The following is a 22246-nucleotide window of genomic DNA, read 5'->3' as shown; positions in this document are numbered from 1 at the left end:
CTTTTAAGACAATCTCTGATACCCTGTTGTTATCCCAGTTCAGCTGATTTCAGTCAGCTGTTTTGACATATCACGTGGCTTGCATTATTTCTAATTTGAGGGTAGGGCTGACTTTGTACCTAAATGCTCCAAACCTTTTCCTCCTCATCGGTGCCTGCTGTGGGGAAGGTGGGATGGTAGAGCTGCCCCATGGTGGCATGGTCCAATGTTTTGGCAGTGGTTGCATCCTCCCCTTCCCTACCTGTGCACCTCCCTGCTGAACTGCTGTCTGTTGTCCCAGCTGGAAATACAAAATGGTACTTCCAGTATCTTGTTCTGGTACTTGCTTTAGCACACAATTATCCCTGGCCAAAGCTACATCACTTACCTTTATAAACATATTAGAAGACCGACAAAGAATAACGTTTTATCATCCTTATCAGAGCTCTGTCCTTCAGCTGCACATTCATGTATTTTCCTTTTGTAAGTCTGTAATTTGTTCTGAGAACACATTTCAGTGAAATAGTTTGAGGTTTTACTGCACGCCTAACAAGGCAGCCCTTCAGGGAGAGACTTCTGTGTTGTCTTATTTTGTTCCAAATTTACTGCAAATAAACGCAATAAATAATCTCTGCACTTGTTTACTGTTTTACCTGTTCTCTTCACTCTTATCAGGACTCTGCCAGTTTTGTCTTGTGACACGTACTTAAGGATCACTTCAGGGTTTTTTCCCCATTTGCTAACAATTTCCTTAGAGAAGCATGTAATTTTACTAGCCTTGCAAATATTCCTTATTCTTTGCAAAGTCAAGTGTATTTCTTGCTGTAACCTTGCTTTGAGCCAATTAAAAATTTTACCATTAAAAATTCAGTCTCTAATTAGACTATTTGGAAATTATTCCAACTGTTAAATGCCCTTATTCATGTGATTTAACTTCACCATGAAGATCTGTAATAAAATGATCTGGAGTCTCACATAGTAGCTCATTTCTTGTCTTTGCCTAGTGACATTTTTGCATGAAGTACTGGGCTTGGGGCTTTGCTTGGGGGTCTGAAATTCCCTTTTCTCCTGGCACTTAAAGGACTGAAAGTCTTGCTGTACACATACAGTAGTGGTATGGACTTTTTCCTGTCTGATTTTTTGTCCTAGCAATTGCTCTCAGAAACATCAGGAATTTCTTTCATCCTCTCCTCCTCCTTCCCCTCCAATGATGATCTGCCAGTCTGGGGGATTCAAGTGCCATTTGCCAGCTCCAGTTCTGCCACTGAATTGGGTTTCTCCTCACCCTCTTAAGAGTAGTGCAGAGACATTGCTCTTTGTAGCCCATCCATACTCAGAGGACTTAGGTCAGGGTTAGAAAAGCTTTAAATCTTTTCCCAGAGCAGAGGTGAACACCTATTCTTGCCAGTGCTGACTACTGCAGCAGAGATAAGCAGGCAGGAAAGATGTGTAAGAGGGAAGAAAAAATGAAGTTATGCCGGTGTGTTGGCGCAATTTAATGCTTTACTTCAGATCTGCAAGAAAGGATGTCTACTAAAGAAATAAAGAAAAAACCCTTACATACGTATGAGTGCATTCTTCTCTTATATTTTAATCTAGGGAGAAACAGCTTTTTATAAGTAATTTCCAGCCCTTCTCAGAAATACTTCCAAAATATTCCTTCTCTCAGTCCAGGGGTAAGTCAACAAAATGCTTTATTATCCTTGCAGCTAGAGGACGGACCATTTACACCGAGTCACCCTCTTTTGCCCCAGCCATGCCACGCTGTCGCAAGGTCGCACTTTGTGCCAGTGCCTGCCAGAGCCCAGCAGCTGCCACAGGAGCTGTGTCCAGGAGCTGATGACCAGGCTGATACTGAGGGATGCAAACCCTGTCAGAAAGGGGCATTCCAAAACTTGGCTTGTGAGCCCGTGCAGCACAGTTGTTGGTATCGATGCACTGCACACGTCTGGATCCTCTTTCGCTCCCCACCTCCACAGAGAGTCTTGTCTTCCAAATCCCTGAGCCCCTGTGCTGTGCTTCCTCCTCCTGTGCTGTGCATATGTTAGTAGCTGACAACTGAGGCATCTGTGTATTTGCAGCCACGGATCGTTACCAGCTGTTGAGTCATTTGAGTCCCAAATTTAACTCACTGTACTTTGAAAATAGCACATAATGGTAGAAAATAAGAGTGTTTATTCTACAAGACTGTGGTCCTGCCATCTCAAAATAATCATTCCGCTGCTGAATAATTTAAGAAACAAAAATGGAGCAATTTAATACAGCAAGTGTAAGGGAAAGCTCTGTGACTGACATTTCCTAGGCAGTTATGAAGTACCTTCATAGCAGCTGCCAAGAGGAAGCAAAGAGAAAGATAAAGAGAGAAAGTAAAAGCTATTCTTTGGAGTTCATCAGGAAATATGGTAGGTCCCACAGAGCACCTAGGATTTCTATTTCTTATTAATAATCAAGACCTCTACCCACCCTGCAGAATGTTCACTTGCGGTGAAATGATCAATCACAACACTGAAGATGGAAGGTATTTCCTGTGGTAATATTTATTTCTTCTTTTCCACAACATTATTCTTTGAAAGTCCAGTTTCTCGTGCTTCTTTCCAGAAAGGAATAGTTTTAGAAAGTTTGCATAAAATATTTTTTTCTCTATGGAAAAGCAAGTGTAAATACACGTGTGTGCATAAGTGTATGCATACAGATCCTAAACAGCAGCATGTGATCTTTACAAAAACTGAGGTCTACAATAATTCACTGGAATCTGAGCTGTGAAGCTTGGCATAAATACAGTTTTCACAATGTCAAAATACTTTTGGCCACTTTGAAGAGTATTTATAATTCAAAAAAAGTTGGAACACTGGAAAAACAATGAGAGACCAACCATGTTTTATTCCTGTGGGAGGCCCTAAATTAGTGAAGACTGCAGAGGGGCTTAGGAACTTTGCAAAACTCCTTGCAGATCACTGAGAGAACTTATTTATGTGGATTGACCTCCAGATGGAGACAAAGGCTGGTTTGTATGAAGAGATGCCATAAATTGGTTATGAAAGTCTTTGAGACAAGTCTCAGCACAACAAAGTCAGTCCCCCCCTACCAGGCCTCCCCCACCACACTCGTGTACACTCTGGCTCCTACGTGTGCTTTTGTTTAAATTTTGCATTATGCTCTAAAGTGATTTAAGGAATGAACTTGAGTTAATGTACAGCGTTAATAGGCTTTAAATGTTTAAACCTCTCTAAGGCTCTTGATTGTTTAAAACCCTCAAATGCATTACAAGGGTGTTGTAGGAAACAAGCAGATGAGGCTCTTTATGGACCTGTGAGGAAACGCAGAGCTCAGAGCAGTCATGCAGGTTCTGTGCCTTTGTGCCCATCAGGCAGTACTGTAACAAGGCCAAGAACATGCATATTCAGGAAATAAGAGTCAACCTGTTTCTGAAAATGTCCTTTTTTATCACTTTAAGGATTTAACAACTGTCTTTATAGGGACTGGCTGAGGGAACCGGGGTTGTTAACCCTGGAGAAAAGGAGGCTCAGTGTCTCTTCTCCCAAGTAACAAGTGATGAGACAAGAGGAAACTGCCTCAAATTGTGCCAGGGGAGGTTTCATTGGATACTAGGAAAAATTTCTTCACCAAAAGAGTGGCCAAGCACTGGAACAGGATGTCCAGGGAAGTGGCAGAGCCACTATTCCTAGAGGTATTTACAAGATGTGTAGACGTGGCAACTGGGGACATGGTTTAGTGCTGGATTTGTCAGTGTAGGTTTAACGGTTGGTCTTGATGATCTTAGAGGTCTTTTCCAACTTAAACAGTTCTATGATTCTATTAAAACATTTCTTCCTTGCACGGTTTGTGGTGTCTCTCACAGACCTGGTTGCAGGTCATGTTTCTTGATCCCATTTTAGGCTATGTTTCTGAGGTATAAAAAGCGGCCCTTCTTTTCTTATGTATTTCAAAACAGGGACACTGGTGAATACATATCCAGACACATATGTATGGACATGTCCAGTCCTCATACATGGGTAGGGCTGGAAGTGCTTCTTCATCCAGACCAGCTAACCATTAGTAATCAGCTTTTAGAAACTGGTTATCACTTTCCCTTTGAATGTTAGCAAATTTCCTATTTTCACTCAAAAAATAAATATTTGGGAAATCATCCATACAGATATACATCCCCTTTGCCATCTTTTGGGGTTCATACAATGCCAAGGTGGCCTGTTTAGTGTTTCCAAGCTAGAAAGAAGTTGCTCAGCTGATGGCATCACAAGGCTCACAATATGTTATGCTTCAAAGGCAGAGCTGGGGGAGCATGTTACATATTTCCTTCTAGTACTTCTCTGTGCTCTCTGATGCACCGACAACATATTTTGCATTTATTTATTAATGCTGGCACTCATTTTGAAAAGGAAATAGGGGACTCTCTGGAAATACAAAAGGTCGCTTCCTTTCGCAGTAGAGACATCTGTATGTCAGTGAGTATCAGCCACTGAAATGCTCTTTTATAATTTCTTGTTATAATACTCCTCAGGGGGAATCATGACTCCCATTTTTGCATCTCCTACAACATAAGTTCAAATGCAGAGTTATGTCCCTCTTCTCACAGAGAATTATTTTCAGTAGACGCTATTTTTTTCCAATACCTCAGGAATATAGCTGATTCTCTAGGCCAGTACTGGCAGGGCTAGCACTGAAATGTTGAGACCTTAGAGTTAACACCTTCATAAGAAAATGGGGGTGGGATATAGAAATGTTTTTTTCAAGTCAATAGTACAACTGTACTGCAGGGTGTAATCATTTAGGGGTATTGTTGTGCCTTTTTTTTCTCCCCCTCTGGAAGGAAAGGCTCAACAAGAGAATTCATTGTCAACTCCGTAGCATTTGATCTCCATGGAAACATTATCAGCTGACTTCAAAGGCAACCTTCAAATGTGGTTTGCTTTTTTTTTCCCTGTAATTTGTTTCTGATGCTCCTAGATGTGCACTTGCATGCTGTGAGGGAAGAAACACCAACACAAGCAACTCTGCCAGCCTTGTATCTGATCATGGAAAAGCACTGGCACTTAGGAGGAAACAAAAGGCTACTTTAATGAGGTGCAGAGATCTTATAGTTTGGAGCAAAAGACAGGGCAAGTACTGTATATGCACCCATAAACTCATTGTTCTTCAGTCTTAGCTCAAATCTGTCTCCCTGAACTTGGCGGTCAGTAAATTTAGGAGTCAGTTCAGTCTGGCTTTTCAGCCAGAAGAATGGTTCATATTCCTCTGTGTGTTTATTTTAAGTCAGCTAAACTGACTTGTAATTTCTCCCTCACCAGCATAGGAGGTACTGGCAGAAGCATCAGTACCTTCCAGAGTTACAAGAACAGACAACTGAATGTAGTCAGTGAAGGGCATGCAATCTAGTTTGCTTCTCAGAGATGTCAGTAGGTCTTTGGGGGGCTGACAGAAGGTGAAATAAAGTAGAAGCAAAGTGGGAGAGACAGATTCCATAGAAATACAAAAGACTTTCCCACCCACAGCCCTGGAAAACAAGTTCTGTGTATTTTAAGATTCAGTGGTTGTTCCCTAGCCTTTAATAATGTCACCAGGTCTTTGATCTGTTGCTGGCTTCTGAATTCCAATGGCAAGATGCATCAAGGCCAAAGGAAGACAATGAAAACAAAACTGGCATTTATTATTGGGTTGGTTTTTAGTTAAAGAAAAGTTTGCTGAGTTGTTTGCTTGCCTGGCATCAAAGAGGAAAGAAAACTGCACATGCAACAGAAGGAACAGTAACACTGGCATGATTTTCTGGACAGAAAGAAATCCTTACGGAGGGAATGGGGAGCAAATTTCTGTGTGTGGCAGAACTTTTTGTTAAATGCAGAGGCTGAAGCAAGGTTTAGATTTACCTTCTTGGCTTCTCAAGTTCTCAGCTTAAAAAAATAACATTGCCCTTAGACAAATCACTGCTGTGCTTGCTTGGTCTGATCTGTCTGGACAGGGCCCAACTGGACAGTGGAAATTCCACTCAAAAAGCAGCTGGACCTGGTAGAAACTAGATGAGAAACCTCCTCATTTCTGGCCAACCTGACTCTTTCATAGCATACAGAGATGTCTTGGTTTAATGACAGTATGTTCAGGGGGTGAGACCTCTAATGAGATGAAGCCTCTCTTTTCTTTTATTTCCCTTCCCCCAGTATAGACAAGGTAAAAAATTACAGGGATTCTGAATGAAGAAGGAACAATAACAATTTTACTAAAAATTGAAAGAAACAAAAAAACCTCAGCAATAGCAGAAAAATACTACCTAGCCATCCCCCTCACCCCTAGGTTAAAACAAAACCTGGAAGGATATTTCGTCCAAAGGAGAGTCCCATGCCACCAAGATGGTAGCGTGGGTTCTGGCATAGCAAACCATGTGGAGTGACAGTGGCGGGGCTGGGATGACCCAGCACAGTGCTGGGCATGCCTGCTTTTATCTCCTGTCTCCCCAGTTCCTGGGATGCTTCACTCCAGGGACTCACCTTTCTGGCAGGTCCCGAGATGCTGGGGACAGTCTTTCTCTGATCCAGCTCAGATGGGAAGGGGACGGGGAGGGGGACAGTCCCCCACACTCCAAATTACGTGGTGGTATGAAAAAAAGACCTACTAAAAATCTTTCCCATTTAATTAAAACTACAACAAGAGATTATGAAGCCCTGAAAGTGTTCCCTCTAGGAGTATTTTTAGTGTCACACACCAGGCAACATGGGAGAAGGCTGCACTGAATTTATTTTGCTGTATCTGTTCTCCAGTCTCACTTATCTTGAAGAACATCTGTCTGTAGACTTTTCAGCAATTTAGTGTTTCCTACAAAAGAAAGATTCCACAAATCCTCTGAGGTTCCTTCTGAGGTTCCTTCTGAGAGTTCAATTTTTTGACTGGGAGACAAAGATCTTAGGAGAGAGGTGGAATGACCTCACTGCTAAAAGGCCAAATGCAATGTGTTCCACAGATTTCCTATGCTACACAGTATGTCCTGTGACAAGGCAAACCCAAACTGGCTCAACAACTGGCACAATTTTTTTTCATTTCAGCTCTGACAAATGCCTAGGCTGGGAAGCACCTGCCTGAACTACAGCTTGATACTAAACCTATGTGAATTGTCATCTGGCAAATCTGAGGTCTGTTGGAGTCACTTGAGCTTGAGTCCAGTGACCCTTTCTGTTTAATCTTTTAAACCTCTGCCTGGGTCATCCTGTGGAATCCATACCGTAAGAGATGAAAGAAACCTGCCAGTAGCCTCTGTTGTTGCCAAGGATGATGCTTGCCAGCACATGGATCAGATAATTTCACTAACCTTTGATTAGGATGTTTCTTCATTTTAATATTTAGAGATTCTTTCTTTTGCTTCTGCTCCCAGTAAAATATGGAATCATATCCCACTCCTACAACTGGCACAATTTTTGCTGCGTCCTCTGTTGTGACTGCAAGTTCATGAGCCCTGATGTTTGCTTAATGGCTGTAGTCAACTCTCTTTATTATTTCTGGGTTATTTTGAGTTGGTCATAGGAATTACCATTGCTAAAGTAATCAGAGGGTTATTCACTCAGGCCTTGATCTGAAAGCTTTCTTTTCTCCCTCGTCTGTTCTATCAAAATCACATCCCTTTAGCTAAGTAGTGTTGCCTTTGTTTCAGTGCCAACTCACAACTTCAGAGGGTGCTTGCTCATAGCTGGAGCTCACTGGCTGCTGCAGTGCACAGCACTGCAGTCCCATGCCCCGAGGGAGACGGTCACAGAAATGTCACCATGTGCAAATCTGCGATGTGCAATATGGGCTGACTGTCAGTTGTATCAGCAGAGCAAACTGGAGCTCAGCCCTCAGCTGCTGTAGCATTGTTCCTTGTATGACACTCATTTACACGAGCCTAAGGATGGCACCCAGTAAGTATTTGCAGTCATGACTGAGGATACACAATCCTCTGGTGCCATCACAGATGGCCTGTGCAGCGGCAGACAAGGGGCAGGCACTGCTGCTGAGGTGACACACTGCAGGCACAGAGCTCTGCGTGGTGTGGGCGCTGCTGGTACGTTGTGAGGCAGGAGGCCAAAGGCCAAATGCAAACCACATTCTGAGAGCAGATATAATGCAATATCAGAGCACCAAGACAGACCCTGCGGTTTACTCTGGCCCATGGTATAAATTAAAAATGCATTAAGTCCCAACCCAGGTGGGTTTATATTCTCACAAGGACACTTCACTGAATCTCCATCACCCAGTCAGACTTATCCTTCCATCTCGGCTTTTTTTCATAAGGGCAATTTTCCAGTAAACCCCTTGCTATTCTGCAACCTATTGGCGATGCTGCAAGCTGCTTCTGCTGGAACAGTACATAATTAATGAATAATTTATATTCTATGCGTGTATGCACAAAGCAATAAAGTGTTCTCAAGAGCTGTGTGCTGCTGAGGCATTTAATCCGTGCACAGAAGGAGTTTACTGCAAATCTGCTCTCTCCAAAAGGCTTTTGTCATCCCTGTGTTGGGAGGGAATTCAGTTTATTCTTTAATAATTTCCTTGGATTGTGATATAATTTAAACAGTTAACGCTACACATTCCACTTTAGGATCAGACTTCATTTTATTTGTTTGTTTGATGTACCTTGAAAATAGTGAAAGCAAGTAGGCCAGAGACAAAGTAAAGATAATGCTGTTTCACTTCTGAGATTTTTTTCTCCCATAATCCCATAACAAAAGAAAGAGATGATAATTAAATAAACAGCACTCCTTCCAAAAATATTAGTGGCCACAAGAAGCTACTAGAAATACTTTAAAGGCAGAGATTTACATTTATTTGAAAGCTGTGTGGTTTCAAAGGACATCTTAAAATCCATACCTTTGTGTTTCTCTTTTTATCTAATAGTTTATAAGCAATACTTCAGATTTTTCTATTAAAAAAAAAAAGACAAAACAAAACCAACAAACCAAAAACAGAAGGTGAGAAGAATCAGGTTTGGGGTTTATTTACTTTGTACATCTGACAGCACAGTTTGTGAGTCATTTCTGTCTGTTGTGGGGAGAAGGGAAAGAACGAGCGTCATTCTGCCAGCTGCAGAAGAAGTGTTTTCCAAATCATGAGACAGGTTGATCTCTATAGAGAAGTGTCTCAGAGGTAGGCTTGGTGCTCAGATCATTTTAATTATTCACTTTTTGGATTTCCCTTGACTTCAAATCGGTGATGTCTCCTTCAGGTTTCAGTCAGACATCTCACCCCTAATATTAGAGCTGAGGACGAAGCTCTTGCCAACAGGGGCTGTTTGTGCCCCAGCACCAGGAAGGCTCACCTTCATTGGTAGCAGATCTAAGGCAGGCAGCAGTTCTTGCCTCACAAAACACCACAGACCCTGGGAAATTCCTCAAGGTCTTTTGCTGTGGAAGTCGAGCCATGTCTATGGGTGAAGGATGTGGCTTCTGACATGGTTCAGAGGGGCACTAGCATCAGGGAAAATTAAAATATATTTGGTAGGGATGATTTGAGCCTGTCTGTGTTTAAATCGGTTCACAGAGAGCAGTTCTGCTCTCCCCTGGAGGTGAGTTTTAAAAACTGCAGAGGCGCTGCAGACCCTCACAGAGCTGGGCTGATCATAAAGAAAAGGGATATTTACCTATAAAAATATTAATTCCTCTCAGCACAGGCCCATGGCTCTGCTTGGTGTAATCATGCTTAAAAACAGCTACAGCAAAGGGCTCTAACTCATAATCCACACAGAATTAGGCTTTGATCAACAATGACATTGCCTTCTCCTGTCACCCCTCTTCTGACTGTGTCTGACCCTGCAGCAAGGATGGTAGGACCCCAATCTTATACATATATATAGCAAAGAAATTAATCTCTGTCCTAAAAAAACTTCCAATCTAAATGGAAGGGACATTCAATGTAATGTTTAATATTCTTCTGTAATATATAAGAAGGAAAAGCGCAAGGTAGCCAGGAGGTATTTAATAGCTCATGTTCTCAAAGTAATGTTGATTATCAGCCTATTAGCAGGACAGGCACTGTCAAAACCAGCCCAAGGAGAAGGGAGGCTACCTGATAAGGAGTCAGGATGGAGGTTTGACTACATGTCAAACAGCAGTTTCTGTGGCACAGACACAACTTTATATGAAATTTCATCTCTCACCTGACTGAAGCATTTCGCAGTGACACGTGAATTACTTGTCAAAAATGCCACTGTTGCTTTGTCTCATTCATTAGTGTTTCACTTAGGATGAAAATGTGTAAATCCCAGCACAAAGAACTTTGTGTGTTCTGCTTCCCCCAGCTGCTGAAGGAGATGGCCTTTATCTCCCCTGTCCAGCTCATGTTCCAGCAAGCTCCTATTACCACCTGTCATTCACATTCTGTGTGTCAGTGCCACAGTTGGACCACCAGCCTTCAGCTCTGGTTATCTGCTGGGCCACAGTTACGGGGAGTCTTTTTCACAAAGAAATTAGAGTTTGTATTGCTGCGGCTGCCAGGGGTTCTGAGGTGTTAGTGCACGTGTAGGGGGGCACCTCACTGACGGCGAGAACTTGACAGGAAAGTGAGTAAGGGTTCACTTTAACTTCTGGAGAGAAAAAGAATTGTAGGGGTGGGGATGCTCATGATCTCCTGCAGTCCTGCTACCTCTGAAGCAGCACGTCGGTAGTGCAGACAGTCATGGGCAGGAGCGACAGCCTCCCTCCTCCTGCCACCTGGCTCCATGTCTTACCTGAACTAGCAGAGGCTTCATTTCCATATGTAAGCTCAGTTTCTGCATCCCTTTTATCCATGACTGTGGCCAACAATCAAGCAATTTGTGTTGTGATTGCCATGAGGAAAAGTTACTGAACAGTCATGAGGAAGTAACCTTACTCAGTTTCCATCAGCAGCCCTCCTGGTGAGAGGCCAGATTAGCTCCCACTTGTAAGTGGGAACTTGCTTGGCTGAATACAAGCAACACATAGGACTCATAAACCAGCCATAAAGGTTCTTCCAGGTGGTATAAAATGACATTTTTTGTGTCTGCAATGAATAGCACTGGAGAGGCTGATAACCCTGTGGCTGTACAAGACGTCCTGCAGAAGCACAGGGTGGCGACCGGCTGAGGACCATTCTATGCACTCTGTGACATTGTGCTTGGCAGTCATTGTTTGTCATTGTGGGGTTAGCACATTCACCAGTGAAGGGGCAGGATGGGGGCAGCCTTTTTTTTAAAGAAGTCTCATGCTCATGATTTGCTTAGTTCTCTAGTGTTTTTACTTGCTCTTTGTTGTTCCTTCGTTAAGGGACAGAACACCCTCAAGCAAGGTGGAGTGCCAATATATTGGGCACTGTTCAAATACAAAGAATAAGCAACATTTGTTGTACTGAAGAGCTTGTGATCAAAACAGCCAAGACAAAGCGTGAAAGCACAGGGAGTATTTGAAATCCAAAGTTATTTCCTTCCCTTTTGTACTTAGCAAATGCGGCTTCAGTCTGGCCACACAGATTTTCCCACCCACCTCTCTTATTTTAAGAGAGCTGAAATTACCATGTTCTTACTAGCAAAGAAAGGCCTTCCCTGTCATTTTCTAACCACAACTATTTGGAATGAACCACAGAGCTTGGTTCAGAGCACAGTGCTTCTGATGCATCCTTTTCCCCCGATCCCACAATGTAGTGCTAGTCATTCTGACATGTCACACAGGGAACAACCGCATTCTTGACAGACACCTTCACGTTACTGGATAACCTAAGTCACGTGGATAACCTAAAACATGGAAAGGGTGTGTGGTTTCTAATCAAACAACCTGATTTTTGAGTAAGGACTTGTGGGAGGGAGACCTCCCCATTTATCCAGCTCTGTGCTTTGAAGTAATATAGGACATCTTCAAAAGACAGTTCCAGAGCCTGGGATCTCACAAGGCTTTTGCAAGAATCCAGAGCCCTGATTGCAGACTACGGGGGTGCTGGTGAGAGGCAAGAAGGCTGTTTTGATTTAAACAGGCATAGTACCTACTGCAGCAGCTCACTGGTACCTGGTGGAACTATCATAATGAGTCCTTATGAATACCCTGGGTCATCTGGCAGCTACGTATGGTGTTAGGGGAGGCACTCAGAGTTCCCATATCCCTGACTTTAACAGCAGAGACTATCTACAAGTGATACTCCAAAAATACACTGGAGAAAAGACAGTCCAAATAGACACAGCAGTGACCAGAAGAAGCAACAGAGAGAGGGCCAGGATGGTGATCTCACAGCAGGTCCGTGACAGAGATTTGCCTGTAGATTCTAGACCTATGTGATGTTCCTACTAAGTAAAGAAGGTGGGTATGGTGGAAAGCCCATGTATTTTTGGTGGTGTATATATATGTCTGCAAATGCCCCCAGTTTCTGAACCAAATTCCAGGTGAATTCACCAACTCATTTTACCTCTGTCTTCAGAGTGGGGAGTGTCAAATCCATTTTTTTTAATGCAGCTGCAATTAAAAGGAAAAAAGCAGCAGAGAAAGAACAGAAAAACTGCTGCAGAAGAGAAGCAGGAACAGGGGCAGGAAGGAGTAGAAGGGGGCAAGGGTACCAGAAAACTGGAGCATGTCACTGAAACCAGGCTGGCTGTGACTGCTTTGGAAGATTGTGCTATATGAGGGATGGGACCAGGAAGAATAGGAGATTCCTCACGTGCAACTGCTAGTGCACAGATGCAGGACGTGCTGTGCAGGTAGCACACATCACACACAACTGATCTGGGCGTGAACAGCGGGATGACACACGGCACTGACCGTCTGTGTACTACAGCTCGTGTCCTATAGGCTGCCTTCCATGCCCAGGGCTCTCCAGGCAATTCAGAGAGGCCCACAAAGGGAGGAATTAGAGAGGAAAAATAAACTACCAACTTTATGTTGACTTGAGTTGTTATCTCTTGAGGCAGGCGTGTAGCATCTGCAGCTATCCATTATTCGGTGTGTGGGTGGCAATTGTGACATTTCAGGAGCTCAGAGTCTAGCTGTGATGAAGCTGGAGGCCAAAGATCAAAATTAGACTCATCTGGGTGGGATAAAGTTCAGCCTCATCTGATACTTGTGTCTTTCCATAACACCACCTGACAGAGTTATGAAGTTTGTCCTCGCAGTGTTCTCAGGAAGAAATAAGAAATGAAATATTGCTGCAGAAATCGAAAACAAGAACAGGATATTTTGAAGATTTTACCAATGCTGAACAGGGCATCTAGATTGGAACTGGAGTCATGCAGAGGGCAGAATCTGAATTTTGTGAAGGATTTAGAGATTTTTACAGTGATATTTAAAGGGAGGCTGTATAATGAAAAATTCTGTATTTGATATAAGAAACGTGTGAAGAAAATCTCCCAAGTAATTTCAAATGTACACTTCAACAGAGCCAGAATATGTCAAGTATATTGTAGTATTCTATCAAATGCTTCACTGAAAAACTGGAATTAAACAAAAAATTCAAGCTTTTTTTCCCCTCAAAAAAATTTGAAACATGATTATTCACTCTGCGTTTGTCTAAAGCAAAGTTTCAGAAAAATCAATGGTTTCATGAAGCATTCGGGTTCAGCAAGGGAGTGCCCGAAATGAAAAACTGTTCCTATTGAAGTTTCTCCACAGAACTCAGTTCAGCATCAGATCAATATTCAAGGCTCTGGTGGCACTCTGTTCGTTCCCCGTGGAGCCACTAGACTAAGCCGCTTTCTGTACAGACATCTTCCTTTAGGCACTTCCTCACTGTTTGCACCCGCTCCTCTCAGGCAGCTTGGAAATTGATATGTCTGTCACTCTTCTAACTTCTCTTTGTTTTTTTCCTCCCTCCTTCTCCCCTCCCTGCTCTCCTCCAGGAACCTTCTGCATCATTTCACTGTGCACGTGCGTGGCTGGAATCAACTTTGAGCTCTCCCGCTACCCCCGCTACCTGTATGGACTTCCCGACGACATCAGCCATGGCTATGGCTGGTCCATGTTCTGTGCGTGGGGGGGCCTGGGCCTCACTCTTATCTCTGGCTTCTTCTGCACTCTGGCCCCTTCTGTCCAACCTGTCCCCAGGACCAACCACCCCAAATCTAGACCTGAGAATGGGACAGTGTGCTAAAACAAATAGCAAACGAATACACACACACACAAAATACATATATATATATATATGTCTGTGTATGCCTATACATGCATATATATGTATATATAATTATAAATATATATAAAATCTCAAATTAATGCCAGTGCCAAGGTAGAGCTGAGTCCAACACGGCACTCACATCTCCACTGGACTCTGTGTTGCTTCATTCTTTCTCACAGTAATGGGAAAGCTTTTCTCTCACATGGCTCTTCCATCCAACTTTTAACTTCGGCATCATACCTTAGAGGTCAAATGAACCTACAGTTGCACCTACCTACTGCCATTTGGGAAGGGGAACAGGGGATCCATATGGGGAATCTGGAACCAGAATCTGTACAGGACATGGTGGGGGTGGGGGCGTGGGAGGGGAAATGACACAAAAAGCGTGTCCATTGCAGCCAGAAGGGAAAATACAAACAGCAAGCAAAGGAGCAAATGAAGCATTTGAACCACCTCAACGACGTACCTCCTCAAGGCCACTATCAGAAACCCACCCACTTTCTTTTTCTTTCTTAAAACAAAATGACAGAAAGCCTGTCCTGTCACTGGTTTTGGGGTTTTGTTGGGTTTTTTTTCCCTTAAAACACAGAAAACAAAACAGACAAAACATGTGAGGAAAAGCAGACAAGCATTTTCTCTTTGCCTGCCAAACTTTAGAGAGAAGCAAACAAGTAAAAAAAAAAAAAAGTAATAAACCCCTACAGATTTAAGAAAATAAAACCAGAAACAGCAACAACAACAAAAAACTCCAAGAGGACATCTCAGCGGACTTTCCAACAATGCGGTTTTAATCTTCCAGCTGCCTTACATCCAGGCTTACAACTGAGGCTGAACTGCTAATGTAAATGCAGCAGAAGGCCTTTTGAAAATGCTGTGATACATGTGTGTAGAACTTTTTCTTCCCTCTTCCTTTATTTATTTTTTTTAACAAAAAGAAAAATTTAAAACATTGCAATGTGATTGTCCACCAAACCATCCATGCTGTGTTTGTGGCCCAAGACTGAGGCACCGCAACGGCAGAAACGTGAGGAAATCCGTCAGGCCTGAGACAGCACATCTTCTCTGATGGATCTTGGGATGTTTTTTTTGTTTTCACGGAGCACCTGAGGGTTCAGGATGGTGGATCCAGAGGAAAACCGACTAACGAGAAGGGAGGTGGGGGGAGCCCTGGCAGTTGTTCTTCCCAGATATTTGCTGGAATGGGATTTCATCAAGTTTCCATTTTGGAGGTTTAAGACAACTGGGCAAAAGCCATTGCTGAGGAGGAAAAGAGAGCTAATTTCAGTAAGAAGGAAGTAAGAGATGCCTCTCATTGTGTTCATGTATGCCAAATAAGACCTTCCTACATCTTGTCTTTGGAAACTGGATCACTGGATATCTCCACTCTCCATCTGGGAGAACTGTGTACAGATGGACGTGAAAGGGTCAGATGCAGAGAACAGAGATCCATTTCCCATGAGCTTAAGCATTGTATGATATAACTGTGAATCTGCAAATGGAACTCTCTCTCTTTTTTGGTCTTTCTCTTTTTCCTGCTACTCCTCTCCCTATTGTCTCCTTTTTCCTTCACTCTGCTCTTCCCGTTGTTCAGGTCATAGGTCCCAGAAGATCTAAATGAACAGCTAAGTCTGGAGAGGTGGGTGAATGCCATTAGAGGAAGGAAAGCATTTTGGCTATGAGGACACCGAGTCCTTGCAGGGGATCAGTGGCTCAGGGGAATGTGGGGAAGAAGGGCCAAGGGTGTAACCAAAGGGACTGAAGAAGGATGACTGAATTGCCATGTGCAGGAGTGAGGGCACCACTGACAAATATACAGACAAAGGGAGACAGGACAAAGAAAAAAGGTCTCCCCTAAACCAACCCAACCCAACATGCTCTTAATTCAGGGATAGTACCAGCAATCCTTTTGTACATGATAGCTGCATGCCATCATGAGTCAATAAAAAGTCATCCTCTGCATCTAAAAAATCTCACAAGGAGAACAAGGCAACCTATTGAGGCTGTACCTGCTGCACAGAAATGCAGGCATTAATTTCCAGGTCATACCATTTACTTAAGCTGGCAAGAAACAGTATTGCTTGGTTTAAAAAAAATCTGGCTAACAAATAATTCTTACACAATACAATTCCATAGCCAGCTATTCTCCTTGCAGCCCCTCTTCCCCTTTACACCTTGTGTGATGATGTTGCTGTATTAACTGTACCCCGAGAAATGAAGTTTTTTGAAGGGCATGTTGGAGTAGGGTAGATTTGGGATCCTTTCCTTCTTTCTCAACTACCTAGCTTTTGCTTTTCGTTGTCTACAATTTCCCCAAACATGCCAATGCCAGCTGCTAAGTCAGTGTGTTGCCAATGAAGTGCCATCCCTGTCAACTGAAGTTTCATAATTTCATTTTCCATTAGATGTGACCAGAGAAATTATTTATTTATTCATGTTGAAAATACAAGCCTTGAAGAAACTTCCTGTATAAGTAGATTGGTTTATTTATTTTTTTCTGGCAAGGTTTTCAAATAGAGTGGTTTTGAAAAGTTTTGAAACCATTTGACTGTGCAAGTGCCTACTTGGTAAGGAGGATGATAAATTACCATTGAACAGAAGAAGGAAATTTAAAATAAAAACAGTCTTGGAAAGCTAAATGAAAGCTGAAAGCAGAAAACCAATAACTGGAAACCAAGAGAGACCTATAAAAAATTGTTCATTTCTTTGAGATACGAAAAATTTTGCAAAAAAGCAACTTCCCATTAAGATATTATTAGGAAAATTATAGCTGTTTCATTAAAACAGCTTTGAATGCAGACTTTCTTCCTCCTCTGCAGGGCTGAGTGTGATAGGGAAGGTGTTTCATGTGAATACAGATATCTGGAGTGACCCAGGTAAACCAAAGTGCACAGAGGTATCTAGCTGGAGTCCACCATCAGGCCCTGTGGCATGGAAAGCAGTACAGCAGCTCCTGTGATGATGTATCCTTGTGTGGTCCATGAGTGCTCATAGGGTGTATTTTTCTACAGATACAGTTTTGAAAGAGGTATAGCAGTAAGATTTAAAGAAATTGAAGAAGTAATTTTGCTGTTTCATGGATTTTCAAAGCTTTGCTTTCTTTCTGCAGCTGGTACAAAAACAGTTTTGCCTTGATGGAGTATTCTGTGATAGTGTTGGTTTACAAGCTATATATGAGCCTGTGTGTCCATCTGTGTGTGGCAATGGTGGAAGAGGGTTATGATTATTTTCATTGTCAACAGAAAAGTGTTAACCCCGGATCATTGGGCCAGTTCTGTGATTTTCCACTTGCTGTAGCACAGGTTCTGTAAGGCCTTTGTGGCTATGGAGCATCTTAAAAGCTATGGGAATATCTGAAGCAGCAGGTGATCATATCACCTTAATCTCCAACTGGATCCCCCAAAACAGTTTGGACTGGTTGTCCAAACACTAGTTTTCTCATCAATGCTTTAAGTAAGGGCAAAACCCCCTTGGGATATTGTGAATTTTCCTCTGTGGTACTCATAGAACTGGGAGGAGTCCCACGTGCTTCCATACCCTTGAACGGGGCTCACAGCCCCACCACACTTTCTGTTGGCTCAGACTCGTCTTTAGAGCAGGGTTGACTCAAAATACACCTAGATCCAAATTTGTGATGGTTAGTGTCTCCATCTGTCCTGAGCCAAAGCACACTCACATCTAGTCTGAGTTTCTGCATTTTGGGGAGGCTTTGAAATATCCTTCTGAACAGAGATTCAAGCTTTTTGACTAGTGCGTGGTTTCTTAGTTGGAGGAGTAGCTAATTAGAAATCTGTTATCTGTTATCCCAGCATTAAGGGGCTTGACCCCATCCCTCAGAACCGCTCTGGCCAAGTGCCTAGGCATGTGCTTTACTTGGAGCATGTGACTAATCCCCTTAACTTTGGTAGACTATTCATATGCTTAAAGTTAAGAATGTGCTTTCCCGGGTGACATTCAGCTTCCTGCAGAGTCCAACCCCCACTCTTCTTTTCCTATCCTCCCCCTGCAGATAAAGTGACACTCTTGTCCTAACCTGAGGTATCAGCATGTGCTTGACCTCCCTTTCCATGAGGTGGAAAGGCAGGGTCCATATCTGGCAGGTTCTTTCCCGCATGTGGCCTTTCATGTTGCACTGCTGGGACAACACTTCTCTGTGCTCCAGAGATCATGGAGTCACTTGACTGCAGTGAACACAGATATCACAAAACACCTATCCCAAGGATGCAGGATGAATTGTCTCAACCCACTGCACTCTGCAGGCTGAGGTTTTGTGTAGGTGACCCTCAGTTATTGTACAGTGACATTGCCCTTTGACTGCAGCGAGTCAGCTCCAGGGGTTCTGCTCTCCATCCCTGCCGGGGACACTGGATATGAGAGAGGGCTACATGGCAGGAGAACATGTGATATGTGCCCTGTATCTTATGTACTGTATAGGACACCTTCTTCAAGCTAAAGCTGTTTGTGTGTTACGTTTCCTGACTCATATTGGCCGCCTGTATATATCATCTCTCCCTTCTCCGTCTCTGCAAACACACAACTGATCTTCCCTCATCTAAATAAATAGTACAGTCCCTCCAGTTCTTTTTCTAGTTAAGCCTTTTTTCCTTTCATTCCACCCCAGGGACAGTAACAAGTGGATCACAAACCACCAGTGACCAGAGTAATTTCTTTGAAATATTGCTTTTGAAAAGTTGCCATTACTTTTTAAAATGTTATTCCGGCTGCAATAACAAATGAAAGGGACAAAAAACCACCCTGAGTCCTCTAAACAGAGTATCCTCATTCTCCCAGGACTGAATCGTGAGAGTGCAGGTATTCTGCTTTCCTGTAGATGCAAGTCATTTGGGACCATTTTTAGGTATGGCACATTAGCTGTGCAGTTCATTAGATGGTGAATAAAACAACGTTGGTGAGGGAGAGGATTGATATGCAGGGGGTATCTCAGATTCCCAAGCATTCCTGAAAGAACTGTGTCTCCATGGCTGTCCATTTACCCACCATGCAGCGCCGCCGAATCAGGCTCATCCCTGGAGCCCCACTGATAAGCAGAGCTCAGAAGAAAATCACTGTAATCTGTCCTTAATTCTTGAGTGCCAAGCTAACTGCCAGCAGTGAAATGGAGGGAAAATAATATGTTACCAAGTATAGCTTAAATAAAGACATACATTATTCGGGCTCTTTCTTCTGTGTGTCTCTACGTAGGCCTGGAAGAGCTACAGGAATGCTCAGGCACATCACAGGAACCAACTCTGCATTTCCTTGCCCCCAGGTTTCACACTTTCATGGCCCAAACTGCTGTGCTCATCCAACCAGCAAGGGGAGACTCAAGGTGAAAAACTGAGACAGCTCTGAACGATTGCCAGGTACCACTGAGAGGCAAAGAGTAAAAAGTGTGCATGAAGCACAAGCAGCATGTAAAGATCAGCGATGGATGAATTTCCAAGGTCAGGAACCAAAGTTCAAAAAAGTCTGAAATTTAACAACAAACTCCAGGCCAGATCCATAAAATCTTGATTCAGCCAGTCTAAGCTGAAAACTCAAAGCCCAGGGCTCAGCTCAAAACTTATAGCCCCACTGTTTGCAGTCATAGCCAGGAATATAATGCATCTATTCCATAGTCCCTTGAAGTCCATAGAAAGATCAGGTGCTTTAGAAAATATTTTAGTGCTGTCTTAGTCAAAAGCGGAAATCGAGCACTTTCACACTCAATATCTATTCTTTGGCTTTAGAAAGAAAGTAATCAGATGTTACCTCCCCCCTCTTCCTCCTCCTCCCCCTCCCCAATTTAGGGTTTCCATTCTGTCTATCCCACTAACACCCCAATCCTACAGCCCTCTTCGGAGCCATAGTTAGAGATTGCAACATTTTTAAAACAAATGCAGGTGGTGCCAGGGGACTCTGACAAGCTCGTTGTTGACATCAGTGGGAGAACTGGAGCCTGATACAATGCTGTCAGTCTAACTGCTGTGTGCCTTGCACCAGTTTAGGAGTTGGAGACAGAGCCTAGACAACTGCCTCAATATAGGCCACAAGAGGGAAATGAAATGCTGTTCACCTCTTTTAAAGCACTCCAGAGTCACAGATCAATTGTCCTTCCTTGTTCAGGGAAGACTTGAAATGAAGATATCAGTCTCAGATAGGTTATCTCCAGGGGAAGGTGGAGGAGTGAAAAAAAGGAAAGCCAACAGTAGTTGCTATAGGTAAAAACCAATGGGCATTGGTAGAACTCTGTGAGGACAATCCAGTGTCACCTGCAGCATCAGCATCAGTCTCTCCTAGGACTGCATTTTTATATTTTTCCATCACTGATTAACACTCCCTCACAGTGGCAGAAAGTGACTTCAAAAATTTTCTTATATAGGGCGTGTACACACGTGCGCCCTCACTCCCCTCCTTCCTTTAACACACACACGTGTACATCCCACGTGATGTGGGTGCCAGTGACCTGTAAAAATGTTCCATGTAGAGAGAAAACCCATAGCAAAACGCAGCATAATTGTTTTCCATTCTTTAATACTTAGCTCTGGAGTTGCAGTGCAATTCAGATACCATCTGTGTCCGTGTTAGGTTGTGTGTGCAGATCACATGGAAACCATCTGCTGAAGAGACGTGGGGAAGCACAATACAACTGGGATGAATTTGGTTTTCTCCATCAAAATGTGTTTGGAAATTTAGGAAAGAGTTGCCAATGTATCACCTCCAAAGCAGAAACATTTATGATGCCCTGGTGTAAAAATTCCACCGTGCCCAGAGGCAGTGCCATGGCAGGGCACCACCTGAGTCTTTTTTTTCTGTCCCCAGAGGGTTCGTGCAGGTTGTTGGCTGCACGAGGACCGTGGTTAATGCTGCTTGGCACAGCAGGGAGCTTCATATCCCGTGGATCTAACCTCTACCTGTGGCAGCAGGACACAGGGATATCTCTGTAAAGGCAATTCCTTCAAGTGGCCTTGTTATTTTGCCAGCTGGTCAGAAATACCCAAGCAGTAACCGATTCTGCAGTAGATGAGATAAAGAGTCAAGCCTTCAAAAACCTGTGGGTTTTTCCCCAGTTTCAAAGTGATATAGACTCCAAGGAGTGTGAGTCAGACATGTCTTAGTCTCCTGGGGCCAGATACACAAAAAAGCCTAAGCATCCAATTCCTCCTTAGTGAAAACACTAAATGCCTTTGGTGCCTACATAGAGTTTTTTAAAAAATCATATATGCTTCTAATTTGCTTAAGCTCTTGTGATGTTTTATCTCAAGAAGAATTTTCTTCTGGCTCTAGAGCATAAGGCTGTATTTTTTTTACAAAGGGTTATTCATTAACAATATAGATCATAAGAAAAAGGTTTGAGTAATCAGAACAATAAAAGTGCAGCCTTAGACTATTCAGTTAGAATGTACTGAATTATTTATAACTCCTGGGCACCAACAGCAATCACAGATATCTAATTTAAACTGTTACTATTTTTATTTGGCAATTTCCATCACTTAGAGTGTTTATAGCTATGTATTTGTGGTTTGATCTTTTGCAGAACAAAATTTCCCTTGTTTACATGGAAAAGCATATTTGGGAACTTCTGGAGGTATTTTTTTGCGGTAATTTTAATTATTTTAAAGCATTTTGAGGCCTAGTATGACAAATGTTACAACTTTCAAAACTGTAAACTGTACCTAAAATGGGCTTGAACTTTCAGTTCTTTCTCTAGTAAAATTCCCTTTGATTACAGGTCATTGGAAACTAAGGGAAATTTGCTTCATTAACAGCTGTAAGACTGGGTCCTATTTATGTGTATATGTGGTGATGGGACTTATGTAAGGGGAATGTACTTAAATGTCAGCCCACTTGAGGATCTTTTGGATAGACACAGGAACAGTCACTGCTAAGTCACTCCAACTATATACCAATCTCTTTTGTAAAAAACAACCATTATACTTGTGTGTGGCTGAAATAAAGCAGTAGTAAATCTAGCCCTTAGGCTGACACACATATACATGTATATATGTGTATATCTGTATATATATTTGTAAATTTCTGAAAAATGTCCATAGCTTCATGATTGCCTGAAATAACCTGAGGCCGATGTACAGAATTTCAGGCAAAGGACTGTTTCTTTTTCACAATCCTCATTTATCTCAGATTTCAATCAAAACAAACTAAAAAAACACTATTTCCCAGGAAAATCCTCATTTTGCCATTGCAC

General features: G+C 42.7%; 1 protein-coding gene across 2 annotated transcripts in view; it reads left to right on the top strand.

The window, feature by feature from the left end:
- Positions 1–22246, top strand: part of LOC103757267 (transmembrane protein 178B) — a 282690-nt gene that overhangs the window by 200886 nt on the left and 59558 nt on the right. Inside the window, exon 4 of one of the 2 annotated variants that reach the window (XM_008923375.3) lies at positions 13790–18492. The exons of the other annotated variant lie outside the window; for it this stretch is intronic. Coding sequence (XP_008921623.1) covers positions 13790–14040 — 251 coding nt within the window. The 3' untranslated portion in view covers positions 14041–18492. Of the gene's footprint in view, positions 1–13789; positions 18493–22246 lie in introns of those variants that run through there. 2 annotated transcript variants of the gene reach the window in all.

Source organism: Manacus vitellinus, unplaced genomic scaffold (genome assembly GCF_001715985.3).
Source record: "Manacus vitellinus isolate BGI_N305 unplaced genomic scaffold, ASM171598v3 scaffold_5_pilon, whole genome shotgun sequence".
In the NCBI taxonomy this organism is placed as follows: domain Eukaryota; kingdom Metazoa; phylum Chordata; class Aves; order Passeriformes; family Pipridae; genus Manacus; species Manacus vitellinus.
The sequence above is the reverse complement of the archived record's forward strand: the minus strand, read 5'-3'. Positions and strand labels throughout refer to the sequence as shown.